This window comes from Lontra canadensis, unplaced genomic scaffold (genome assembly GCF_010015895.1).
Source record: "Lontra canadensis isolate GAN:19392208 unplaced genomic scaffold, GSC_riverotter_1.0 scaffold86, whole genome shotgun sequence".
Lineage (NCBI taxonomy): Eukaryota > Metazoa > Chordata > Mammalia > Carnivora > Mustelidae > Lontra > Lontra canadensis.
Window position 1 is genome coordinate 605477 of NW_022631080.1, and position 13224 is coordinate 618700.

Sequence of the window (13224 nt, forward strand, 5' to 3'; positions counted from 1 at the left end):
CCTTGCTGGCCAAGCCTTTGTAGAGAACAAAAAAAAAAAAAACAAAAAACAAACAAACAAAAAAAAACCACTCCCTGTGAATTAACTGTTTAAAAAGAAAGTTGAAAGGAGAAATACTTATTGTGGTTTGTGAAATACGATAGTAAATGTCACAAAGTGGGTGGAAATTCCCCCAAACTGTACACCTTCCAAGACCATCCCCTCTGATTATTTGCCATCCAGGAATGGAAGAGGAAAGACTCCGGTAAGAAAGTTACGAGACAATGCTGACTTGCCAGGGGCTGTTTCGGTCTCTCCTGCACACACGTTCATTTCTGGTTTCCTCTTCCACAGAGACAATTCTCCTGTGAGGAGGGCAAGAGGGGCTTCTCAGCGGAGGGAACATACCAGAGAGACATCCAAGTCTTAAAGGGCAAGGAGAGCTGAAGACGCACGCACGCGGTCCGTGCTTTCGGGGGTTTTAGGAAGCGCCACAACCAAGCTGGTTTCTGATCTGGAGAAGAGGTGGGCGGAACTGGTACTTTATATGCACAGCACAAGGAGGCTGCAGCTTGCAGCTTCGTGGAAAAAGTGTTGGCTTGTTCTCGGGTGTTTTTCAGCTCGGAAAGTGCCCAGCAATGAAAGACCACCCTGCGTTTAGGCCTCTGTCATTTCCCAAGGCCATGCATATGGGAACACCAGGGAGGGAGGGAGGGAAGGAAAAGAGGGGGGGAAAGCACGTGTGTCCACACATATGGGCCCTTAATTCCCACAATGCATGACAATAAAGTCCCATCTCCATGCTGTGTGGGAGGACTGTAGCATCTTCAGTAATAGATGGGCAGGAAAATGTCTGTCTGAGCTGATCAACCTGACCAGACAGAAGCACAGACAAAGGCTCTGAAAAGGCAGCATCTGTAATGGACTTCAAAGGGGAAGAACACTGCGCCTGGGTGAGTCGTGTCAAAGGCAATTCCCAAAGAAAAGAGAAACTTGCATATGAGCGACAGAAGAATCCCACAGGGAGTGAATGCAAGCCCCACCCCTCCACCCCCCCCACCCCGCCCCTTCACGAGGCTGCCTCGCTCTAATACAAACCTGATGGTCAATCTACTGACATTTCTACCTTTCCAAGGAATTTATTCCAGTGGGTCAAAATGGTGAGAAGGATTTTCAAAATTGTTTTCATCCGCGAGTCCTTAGTTTAACCACAGTTTCCTTTGCTGGATGACAGCAGAAAGTCTCAGCCCCTGCGTGGAGCCCCACTTCACCGGTTATTGGAATGGGCCTTTATAAGTGCTCATTTTCCCACTTACCTCTGATACTGGGTGGGAGGCCTTGAATAACCTAGATAAATGAACCCAAACAAATCCAAAAGCCCATTCTCTTTTACGTCCTTGCCCTCCAACACGCAAGCCTTTTCTTTGTAAGCAATGCCAAGTAACCAGAAAACAGATTGGTATTTCATCTGTACAGTCTTAGTTTCACTTCAGCTGCAAACCAGAACCAAGCAAGAGAAGGGAACACAAGTGGAAAGAAGAAAAGAATAAAGGGTGTGACTAATCCTCACAAATAGAAAAATAATCTCCTCACCATTTAATGCTGAGAACGACTGACAACCCAGCTCCAACGACTTCCGATTCTTTGGGAACTATAAGATGAACCAAATGTTCGCTTCACTGTATGTGGGTGTTTTCGGTGTGTGGTGAATTCACAGCCCTCGTGAAACATACTGAACACCCCCCCCTGCCCGAAGAGAAAGAAAAGATGGACAGTAATCCACCGGAGGCACAAATCTGTGAGACTCCTATCTACATCCTGCCTTACAGGACAAGCCCATTTTTGGCTAGAGATCAAGAGAGATTTTACAGCTATATTTATTACTGTGTCTAGTTTCAAAAACAGTGGTGAATCAGAAGGAGCTCAGGTGTATACCTGGAATGTACAGAAAACACAGAAAGAGATGCCCAGCCGGGGAGCTGGTGGTGGGGGCGTGGGTGGTGCCATTCTTGGTAAGTATCTCTCTCTCTCTCTTTTTTTTTTTTTGTTCACTTTTCACATTGGAAACGTGCTCTCCATACCATGCCCAACCAAAAAGGAAATTCTGAAACCTGCTCACAAGTTAGCGGGCACATCTTTGGTCAGTCTCTGGAGAATAATGATGTTCCACGTAGATCAAAATTCTGCATGCCCATTAACACAGAGACGAGTTTCATAAATAATCCTTAAGATGCTCTATAAAGCTTTAAAACATGTTACTGATTTTGGCCCTGCTGGTTCCAAAGCCTGGTATCAGATATGCCTCTGGGAACAGCCTTACAAACTGACTTCCCCTCCTTTCAAAATGTGTACAAACTACAATAATCTCTCTTTTCCCTTTTATTTGGGGCCGTGGTAAGAAATGCAAATTAAAATACCAAACCACTGGATGTGACAAAAGACCCCGGCAACACCCACTTGTCAATAATAAGAAATTAAAGCATTACTCTACTGAGCACAGGGCTGACCTAATTTCCTACCATACAATTTAAATTTTCTCTCACCTTCTTTAGTTTCAAGTAGTGTGCAAGGTTATTATAACTGCCTCAGAGCTGTTCCTGCTGTCAGTGCTGGAATAATCAGACTTATTGGAATTGCTTTTTTAGTTTCTTAAAAACAAACATTAAACAGTTATAAAAAGTAACAAATTTCTACTGGGGGGGGGATGGGCCTAATTAAAATAAGATTTCTTATTTGCCTAATTAAAATAAGATTTCTTCTGCTACCACTGTTACTGGGTACTCAAAATATTCCAAACAGTTGCCTTTTTAAAAAGTTATCTTTCCACTACTTCCCGGGGAGGAAACTAATCGCTACGCAGCGGTATAAAAAGGTACCGTTCTCTTGCAATTTGCAGAGGATTAGAGTTTGGCTTCATATATAATCTGGAACCCATTGATCCACACCACAAAATCATTTCCCTTTAATCTGGGGATCAGACTCTTTTTCTAGAGGAAGCTTGGCATTTGCATGCTGAATGTTGAACTTGGCTTGCACTGCTGGAATACCGGCAGGGTGGGAATGGTAAAACATATTTAAAAGTTTCTGCTACTGTGGAGGGGGTTGGGGGAAACGGGTGTCAATCTGGGCATCATAAATCCTATTCTAGTCTCCGCTTCTTGTTCCCTGGAATATTTAACATTTTATTCTGTTTGGCTCAAGGCAGGCCAAAGATGACTGCCTCCGTGATTGTGCCAGCTGTTACTTGTCCTCCCTCTATTTGCTTTTTGGGCTTAAATCCCACCCACCCTCAACTTTGGCCAAAGCAATTTCACTTCAGGGTTGTGTCCAATCCAAGATCAAACAACACTGTCTGAAACCAATTCCATGGTGATCAAGGGTCAGAGACCTCTCACATAACCGTGTTTTTTCATTTGCTTCTCTAGCTTCTCCAAAAGCAACTGTATCCTGCAAAGAGGGGATGTGGCACAAGGAAATAAAAAACCCAGGCAAAAGAGAAAGGGTGATGGGGGGGGTGACCAGGAGAGGTGACAGGGATAACAAAGCAGGGAGTCCAAGAGGAGCTTTCAGCCAAGGAAGAATGTAGATTTCACTTAAAGACTTAGGGTCGCCACGGAAATCGGATGCCCCTTTTTTTTTTTCATGATGTCAAAGCATTTGATAATATTATGCCTACGTCAGGCAACTGAACCCTTTCAATTTCAGCTTCAAACTTAACTTCAAATTTAACGGAGATAAACTGTCCTGCCCTTTTCGTTGCCGAGATCAGATGTGGAATGACAAACTTCGGCTAAAGACGAGCACAGGCACCTGGAGAAACCCGAGAAAAGGACACCCAGAAATGACTGCACACTCAACCCCAGAGGGCAAAACAAAAAACCACCATAACAAAACACTTTATCCTCCCTGTATGTCAAATCCTGGACTTCTGGGCTTTAATTGCTTTTTCTCTGTTTCCTGATTTCGGCAAGTCGTGGGGGCATGGAACGAACAGAGTAAAAAAGCCAACAAGGGGAATGTCAGTTGGAATCCTCGGAAGAAATCAGGCAGAAAGTTGACCTTTTGGCACTTGCAGTGCAATGGAAGGTAAAACCTCGCGCGCCCCTTCCCTCCGCGAGATCGGGCGACAATTTAGGAACAGCCTGTCTGGCTCACGTTCACACAGCCCGGGAAGGAGCAAAAAGCTCCCGCGGCCCTAATCGCCGCGTGTAGAACGCGCTGTCCCCTCCGGGTAGGGCGAGAAATCAGCTTTTTCTCTTCAAGCCCATCCCAAAGCCAGAGGAAGGGGCTCGCCACAAGCCTGGCGCTGAGGGGCAAGCCCCGGGGGACGCACCTGCAGCGGCGCAGCAAGGACCCGCGGGGTAGGTTCCCCGACGCCGGGCCGCCCGGCGTCCCGCCGCTGCGCTTGTCCAAGTTTTGGCCGCCCGGGTTTGCCCCCTGCTCGTGCCACAAGTGCACGGACTGCGGCAATCCGAGGGGGCCGTGATGCACTTACCCTTTGAGCTGCTCCCTCATGGTTGCAAGGGTTCGGCGGTCGAAGGAAGGCGCGAGCGGAGGAGTGAGTTTTCCAGAGCCGCCGGGCTCCCCGAAAGTCGAGCGCCGCCGCCGCCCAGGCTCGCAGCTGAAAGCACTGCGGAGGAGCCAGCGCGGGCAGGCAGGCGGGCGGGGAGGGGGCGCTGCAGGCAGACGGGGCGGGGCCGGTCCGGGCTCCGCCCCCACCTAGCGACCTGGGAACCCGGGCTCCCAGAGACCCGGCAGTGGGGAATCGGCCTTGCCAAACGGAAAGGAGAAAGGAAAGACCGACGGAGGCAGAGATTTAAGGTAGTCCTAGGAACCTGAAAGCCCCACACCGCCCTGCTAGCACCGTCTTAAAACCTCCAGCAAGACTACTTGTTGCCTAAATAAATGACCTAGGTGCAAATGACCTCATTGCAGATAATTAAGTGTGTGGGCTCAGAGTTTGGTTTTTGTTTTTGTTTTTGTTTTTGTTTTCAGAGCATGAGAGAGAAAAAAGTGACAGAGTTCTCCCCGCCCCGGCTTTCCCTCAATCCAAGATTAAAGTGGTAGGGCTGTAAGGACATGAAACTCAGGTTATGCTCATCCTGGGCTAAATGAGCTTCTTAGGAAGCATTTGTATTTGTGAAACGGCTGTGGGTCTCAAAGTGGGGGAGGGCAGTATCAGCGTCACCTGCGAACTTTTGATGAAAAAGAATGCTGGAGTCTCAGCCCAGACCTACTGAATCAGAAAGAGCAGACTGAAGTTTGAGAACCGCTGGTTATAGGCTCTAAAGAAAACACCACCACCACCACCAGTGGTGTGACATGGTTTGGTCTTTTGGTATTATTTTCGAGAAATCTAAAAAGGAATCCATTTCTAATGGAACATTTTATCAGAAAAGTGGCAGGGGACAGTTCAAATACTGCAAATCCTAGAGTGTGCCATGTGACGATGCAGGTTAACTATGCAAAATTATTTCAAGCGAGGAAATATTCTGAAAAGAAGACAGCCTTCATTAGCACAGTAAGTTTTTGCAACCTTCACATAATACTTTCCATTAGAGTCCCCGGAGTATTTTAAGATAAAGTCCCTTCGTGGTTCCATTGTCCCTCCTTGTCCATTTATTTTGTGGGCCTGCTTTTTCTTTTTATCTTCTTTCAACTACTTGCCTTTCACTCTCTCTTCTGGTCCATTCCTTCCACTTCTGTTTACAGTTGAAAACATGCCCCCCTTTTTCTTTTTAAAATATCCTCTTTTTTGCTCAACATTTCCCCACCCCCAACCCCGTAGAACGTTGTAGAATGTTTGAGCTAAAAGGACTGTGGACATCAATCTCCCTTTACTGTCTGCTACAGAATGACAAAATAAGCAAAAAAATAATAATAATAATAATAAAGTACAGGAACAAAAGGGAAAGGGGGTGCCAGGTTTCTTCATTCCCGTTGACAAACCAAATAAAAATGTAAACGTTATCACTAAAGCCTTGTGCATGTAGGTAGGATTGGTTTTGCTATTTTAAAGCAAATAAAGCACTTCTGCTGGCATTCGGCGTCATAAATTGAGACTTATTAATGCTGTCTTTTAGCAATTTTGAGCCAGTGAGTGGTGGAGGCAGCTTCTATTATGGTCTGAGGGGGGCACACTAGGATTCCCTTTGGGTGAGGCTGTCCCTTGGTGGAACTGCAGATTCTAGGTCTGTCTCTATCTTGGTGAGGGAAGAAGGATTAGTATTCTGTGATGAGAAAGTTGTGCACTTTGCTATTAATCAGTAACCAATCCCTGTGTCAATGTGGCAAATCACTTAAATACTGTTTATGTTTATTTCAATGAAAAGACACAAACCTCACAGCATGGACATTTGTACACATCAGAAATCAATCAGTTAAAGGTTTGCCACACCTGTGCTTTGTCATGCTTCTCCTTTCTCATTATTTTTGTTTTATCTGTTTGTTTTACACTCTGAAATTACCCACTGAAGATTCAGGCCTGATAGGTTTCTCTAAAATATAAACAGTCTAAGTCTTTTTTCTCACTGCTCACTAGGGAAACTACTAGGAACCATTCGTTGGACAATGAAAAAGAATGGAAAATAAGAAATCACTATTCCAATTTTTCTTCTCTTAAATTTGACAGATGGCAATCCTCAAAAATACATCTTTAAGTTCTTTTTTAGACTGGAGTTATAGGCACTTGAAGACTTGTTCCCAACTCTTGATGTTATTTTAGAAATTAAATACTCCAAGCATTATTAAGAAACGACATGGGCATCACAGTAACTGTTTTATTGTCAGTTTCAGTTAAATGATGAATTTCCTTATTAGGAAAAGGCATTAAGAAAAGGTAATTTATAAATGTTCATTTCATATAAAAATTCTATAATGATGCTATGTATGACAATACGTTGTTTATAGTAGCTATCATTACTGTTTTGGCGTGAATCAGAGACATGAAAGGAACATGGGGGCTCTGCCACCAGAAAGGACAGATTGCAATTCTGACTCCAGAATTTACCATGAGCTATACTCATGCTCGCACTGTGGCGAGAATGTGACAGTGCAAGGACTGGACTAGGGAGTTTTGCTCCAAGGCCTATGCCACTCTACCATGCTGCCATGGGGAGATGTGGCCTCCTTTACTGCAGGGGAAGATCTGTATTTTTTTTTCTTCTGTGCTAGTAAGCAATCTCACTGCTGTCTGACAGCAGAGGGGGGTAGGTTTGCTACAAAAAGGGATAAGGAAGGAATGAGATAGAGTGAAGTCTAAATTCCTCCATACCCAAAACTCTAGTCTTTAACCCCCTTAAAAATGTTGCTTAGAAAAACGTAGACCTCTCTGATGGAAGGGACTGTGCTGGATATCCTCTCAGTCCCCTCTCCAGCTCTATTTTCTGCCCTTCTCCACTCTGCTCTGCGCCCCAGGAGGCTGGGCCTCTGGGGATGTCATCAGTCAGGCTCTTGCGTGCCCTTTGGCTTCCTTTTGCCTTCAGCTAATGGGAGGCCAGGAGGAAAAGCCTACAGCCAGAGATAAAGGGCAGGAGGAGGGAGATGTCTGCATTTTATTCCTCAAGCTCCCTCCTGTTGGCCTTGGTCCTGGCAGTGGCTAAGTTCCTTTACCCACGGCCACAAGCTGGGCTGGCATTTCTACAGCAACAGCATTTTCCAGGTTCTCCCTTTGCTCTTGTTTTTCCCCTGACACTGCTCAGGTTTTTTGTAAATAGCCTTTTTTTTACATTCTTTTCAAGTACCACTTTTGCCTATACCATCTATTTCTTCCAGGCTCCTGACCAAACAGGGACCCATCCAGTCAAAGTCACCCTCTGGGTCACTAAATTAGATGCTGAATGGGGACCCCCGACCCCAAGGAGGAAGAAGTTAACTCCGTCTGTTGGAGCTGAAAAGAAGACTGGGTTCATTCATTCAACAGTTCTTTCTAGAAGCCTCCTCAATAGGTACAAAAGGAGCCTCTGGTCGGTTGGGGGTAAAGGCAAATCAACAATTACAAATGGTGGTAACAGCAGGTGTGAAGGTAACGAGGCCAGAAACAGCTTTTTCTTTTCAAGAGCTTCAGTGGTCTGTTTGATCCTTGGGAGAGAATGTCAAGAGATTCAGTAGGTAGGCAAACTGAGAATGATCCAGAGTTTGACCTGTGTCCTGAAAGGTCTGAATGTGAGCATGAGTGTGGTTCTGTCATACTTGCCTTTTAGAAAAAGCACTCAGGAAATGGATGGGGGCTGGGTCAGAAGAGTCTGGAATTAGGAGACCAGATACAAGGGGATTGCAGTATGAAGACGATCTGAACAGTGGAAGTGGCACCGAGTGGAGAAATAATAAGGTTATACATTACAGGAGTCATGACTGATCAGACACACCGATGGAAGAAAAGGACGACCTAGGACCCTGGGCCTCAAGCTTGGCCACCACCGCATCTCACCACCCTGCAGGTCTGATCTAATGGCCTTGGGCACTGAAATTTTTAAGGGGATTCTCACAGGCAGCCGAGGTTGAGTCACTCTGCTCTCGGGTAAATCCCAAGCCTGGATGAGTAATATTCGACAAGCCAGGAATGTCAGGAGGAGGGGGGCAGGTTCAAGCAGAAGAGGGCCAGGGAGAGAGATCAATTCACTCTTAAGCATGATGAGTTCGAGGTGGCCGTGTGATGTAAAAGGGAGTACCACATCTGAGCCCGGAGCATAGAGGGGAGATGTCTGGATTGGAGCCACTGGTTTGAAATATCAGTGCTGGAAGGTCAAGGTTGTGGATGAGGCCAAGGGCAGAGACCAGGCTGCTCGATGTTCCACAAACACATGTTTTTCTTTTTACTCTGCTTGAGGGTCAGAGTTAGCCAGGTTTTAACAATATGAAATGAGGAGCAGAATGGGAAAGGAGAAAGAAAGGGAATGGTTTGCGCTGGGCACTTGCCTGGGGATGGCCCTGAGGGACTTCACCACCCCTAGGGGCCAGCTTCCTCTTGCTCCAGGCGTCTCCACCTGAACTGCCTAGCCTTCCATAGCCCATCTTAAGTTTAACCCGCATCGTTTTCTAAAAATCATTTGGAATGTAGGTACTACTTCAGTTAAGCATAATAGGTATTTTACAGTAAAATTTCACCATCTACATATTTAGCAAACCCGTAAGTATTCGATGTTTCTCTGTGCAAAGTACAAGTATGAGCTGTGAGCACTGAATCGGACGTCTAATAAATGCTTACAATGATGGTGAGTCACTGCTAGTTAGGGCAAATACCACGGTGCACTAATTAAAATATGTGTAACAGTCTCTTTAGATCCATCTGAAATCAGCATCTTCTGGATGTAAAAATCTCCAGTCCGTTCATATTAACTAGTAAATGAAGAGGCGTCTACATTCAGACCCACACAAAAGCCTATTTTTCCAGGCCCTTCCCCTGCAGGGAGACAGAGTAAGCCAGGCTGAGGAAAGTTCTCGGAGCCATCTGCCATCCAAACCAGAGATTTCACCAAATAGGTTCCAAATCGAGTTGCACTCAGATTCCCTCTCATGTGGTTTGCTTCTAATAAGATTTTTCAAAGCTTCCCAGAGCCACCTCTATCACACCGAATATCTGAAAAGATGTGAAGTTGAACATCTTCACGAAAATAAAGCCACACTTCATTAACCTTACGGGCCAGCGGTTGCTTCCCAGGAAAGAATTCGGGTACCTATTAGCCTGCCAGCTATAGCCTACCCCAGGTAAAGCAAACAGACGGCCTCCTGCTAAAAATGGGTAACCAGTTAAGGTGGTTCCAGCAGACCTAGGACAGCATTCCCGGTCTACCTTAACAAGCGCTCAAAGCTGTAACTATCTGTCTGCCTTTCCCAAACAATCGTGCGGAATAACAGGAATTTCAAAACTAGGCAGAAATTCTGACACTCTGCATAATCTCCCTTCCTCTTCAGCTACAAATAAGGCTTTGTATTCGATTAGACTCACAGCAGGTGAAAACCCCAATTAGTGAATTCATTCTGGGGCCTCTTTCTACCTTCCTCCCACACACCAGTTAAAAAAAAATTAAAAAAATATAATAAGGCAAGTCTCAGTCTTTTCTCAGATCACAAGTAAATTAACCCTTGGATCTACCCAATCAAGCCTTTAAAACATAAAGAATTTTCACAGGAAAATAGGGGGATGCTGAAAGTTCTCTCCTTCTTGACTTCATAATGGGGCTTACAGAAAATTCTGTTTTGCTAGATGTTATTGTTTTCTTCAAATCCATAAATACTCAGATTTTCCAATCTAGAAATTACAGTTTTTCTTTATACCTGAAGACTCATGAAGCCAATATTACCTAAAGAGTGATTAATGGACAGTCTGCTGCAAGAGAGAATGATTTTTAAGTTATGTTCTTATTTTGCTGTATTTGAGATGAGAGAAAATATCAAATTTTAGTTTTCACAGTATGCTTTGGCCTTAGGAAGTACACAAAGTCTATATTTCATACTTTGTAAATATTTATTTGTCAAAGGAAATTCATAATTGGACAAGGATACAGGTTTGGTTTGAACATTCTAAAAAAAAAAGCAAGACAGCTTTAGTTCTTAGAGTGATTTACTTACACTTTGTCAATTGCTTCTCTGGAAATAATTCACAACCCAGTTTTATTTATGAACATATGATTTAAAAAGAGCAGCTTTGTCTCTTTTAATTGTTTCAGTCCTGTCACTTTTCTTGAAACAAGTCGTAGGACTTACTATCCACAAGAAAACACTGAACATATATCAAATAGCAACGTAGCTTTTAGAAGCCGTCATTTGTTACTGTCAGAGGTTGATTTCATTTTGAGGCTTTTTAATTAAAATGCAAAATTATACATACATGCCTGCCTAAATTACCCATTCTGAAACACTCAAATTTCATAAAAAAATGCTAAATGCTAATGTAACCATTTTTAATACTTATGACTTGGTTCTTAAGATGGGGGGGGAGTAAACAAAGGAATTACCAGTCAATTAAGTGAACAAAGAAGTCACCCTGAGTTGAAACAAGTAAGAAAAATTTAATATTCAAATGATACCGAATGAAGATACAAGAGGGGTTTTTTCCCCCTCCTTTTGAGATGAATATCTACCAGAATCAAAAGCAGCTATTTAATCTTCAGCAAGCATATTCTGGCAGAGGCACGAAGCCAGCAAGGCAGAGCTCTGGACCGATTCTGCCCCTTAGAGGCCAGTCCCTTAACCCATCTGGAGCTCTGTTGACTCATCTGTAAAATTCAGCTACCACTGCATAGGGCCATCTTGTGGGTCAACTGACATAAGGACTAGGAAAGCGATCTGAAGGCTGGGGGACGCTGTGTTAATACAAAGTAGCCTGTTGTGCAGTTATAGTTCCTTAAAAGAAAACCCAGTATGTCCAGGAATACTGTTGGGAACACAGCACAAGAAAAATTCAGCCTAGACACTCAATTGCCATTTTTAGACTGCTGTATGAGGGGAAATGAGCAGGCTCAGAGTTTGTCTTGCCTTTTTAGCAATTTGCAAAAGGAAACTTTCCTACTTCTGTTATGTACATCTAAGAAGGAAGAAGTGGGTAAACTAAAGTAAGATTTTTTTTTTTACAAGATAAATCAGTAACCACAAGCCTGCGATAGAAGTAAAATTTACACCCTTTTGCTATCCTTCTGGGGGGCCGAGGTGAAAATATCCATACTAGTCACACATGTTAAAAGGTGTATTCACGTTCGTATCGTCAGAGAGCAGCGCCCTGGAGTAGTGAGAAAACCAGTGAATATTGGTTTTGCCAGGGACAGTGGGAGAGAAAGATCCCCTCTACCCTCTTGGTGGCAGGCCTTCAACAGCCAGGATGTGATCAGAACTCGCCAGGGACAGACACGGAGGGACAGGAATTCTTAAAGGGGGAAATGGAGGTTAAAACCAATTTAACCACTTAATGATTTACCAAGGGCTGAATCTTGTACTCTAGCTCTGGTTTATTTTTGTCAAAGCTTTTTTTTTTTTTTTTTGAGATAAAAGGAAAATAGGAATGCAAGGAATTTTATTCACATATCTCCGAGAACGTTTTTTCATGTTCTGTACCCAAAATAAGTTTCTTGTGCATATTACTCTAATTCGTTTCTTTAGATGACTGTGATCATGATGTATTTATTGGACACTTACATGTGTCTTTGCCTATCAGTTAAACTTTTTTCACTATTCTTTACTATTTGTAAAGCCTAGAAAAATGTTTGGAGGATTGGCTGGGAAATAGTTTAAAATTTCAGCATTGTAACCAGATTACAATTACAATCACAACCAGGACCATCCAAATATGGCGTAGACTTTAAGGAGCTTAGAATCTAGTGAAGGGGGATGGAGATAGAACTTGAGGAAACACAGTATCAGATGGACTCTAAGTATAGAAACAGATGTAAAAAAGGAAGCAAAAGGGAAAAGTGGTTTAGCCTATTGGGTTTAAGGAACACACATGCCAATGAAGAGTTAACTAGGCTTAAATCTCCAGGTTTCATGCATGTTTTTGTTAGTATATGAAGAACAGAAGCAAGTTTCTTAAACTGACTCTGTGAGCTAATCTCTCATGTTAATAATTTCCCGAAGCACAGATTTTTAAATGTTAACATACTGCTGTGTTATAAAATCAGATTATCTTCTTTTTGGGATTCAAAAAAGAATTGGGCCAATATTGGCTTTTGTATCTCAGGAAGGTTAATATTCAGAAAATACTACTGTCCCAGGGCTCCTGGGTGGCTCAGCTGGTTAAGCGTCTGACTTCTGCACAGGTCTTGATCTCGGGCTCCCTGCTCAGCAGGAGTCTGATGATTCTCTCTGTTCGAAAAAAATTGACATTACCCGTACTTGTGAAGACTTTTCTTTTTAAAGAGAATTGAGTTTGGAGTGGGAATAAACAAGCATGGAGAAGAAGGTATGGAGCGGAATGGAAATGTATGCCAAGTAGACCACTGCAATAGTCCAGTTAAGGGAGGATGAGCAAGACGGCTGAAGGGGAGTGGGAGATACAGGCTTCCTGATATGGAATGAATAAGTCACAGGAAAAAAAAGTTCGGCAGAGGGAACAGAATCCATGGTATTCTAACAGCATTGTCTGGTGACAGGTGGGAGCTATACTTGTAAGCACAGCCTAAGGTATACACTTGTCCAATTGCAATATTGAAAACCTGAAGCTCATGTACCATTGTGTGTCAACTCTACTTCATTAAAAAAGAAAAGCAGGGACACCTGGGTGGCTCAGTTGGTTAAGCAGCTGCCTTCGGCTCA

General features: G+C 43.7%; 1 protein-coding gene across 9 annotated transcripts in view; it reads right to left on the minus strand.

Moving 5' to 3' along the window:
* DMD (dystrophin) overlaps positions 1-13224 on the minus strand; it is a 2197254-nt gene that overhangs the window by 143007 nt on the left and 2041023 nt on the right. For 4 of the 9 annotated variants that reach the window (XM_032883127.1, XM_032883129.1, XM_032883128.1 and 1 more), the window contains exon 1: positions 4475-4590. The exons of 4 other annotated variants lie outside the window; for them this stretch is intronic. In XM_032883127.1, coding sequence (XP_032739018.1) covers positions 4475-4494 — 20 coding nt within the window. In that variant the 5' untranslated portion in view covers positions 4495-4590. Of the gene's footprint in view, positions 1-4474; positions 4616-13224 lie in introns of those variants that run through there. One more of the 9 variants, XM_032883130.1, reaches the window with a different exon arrangement.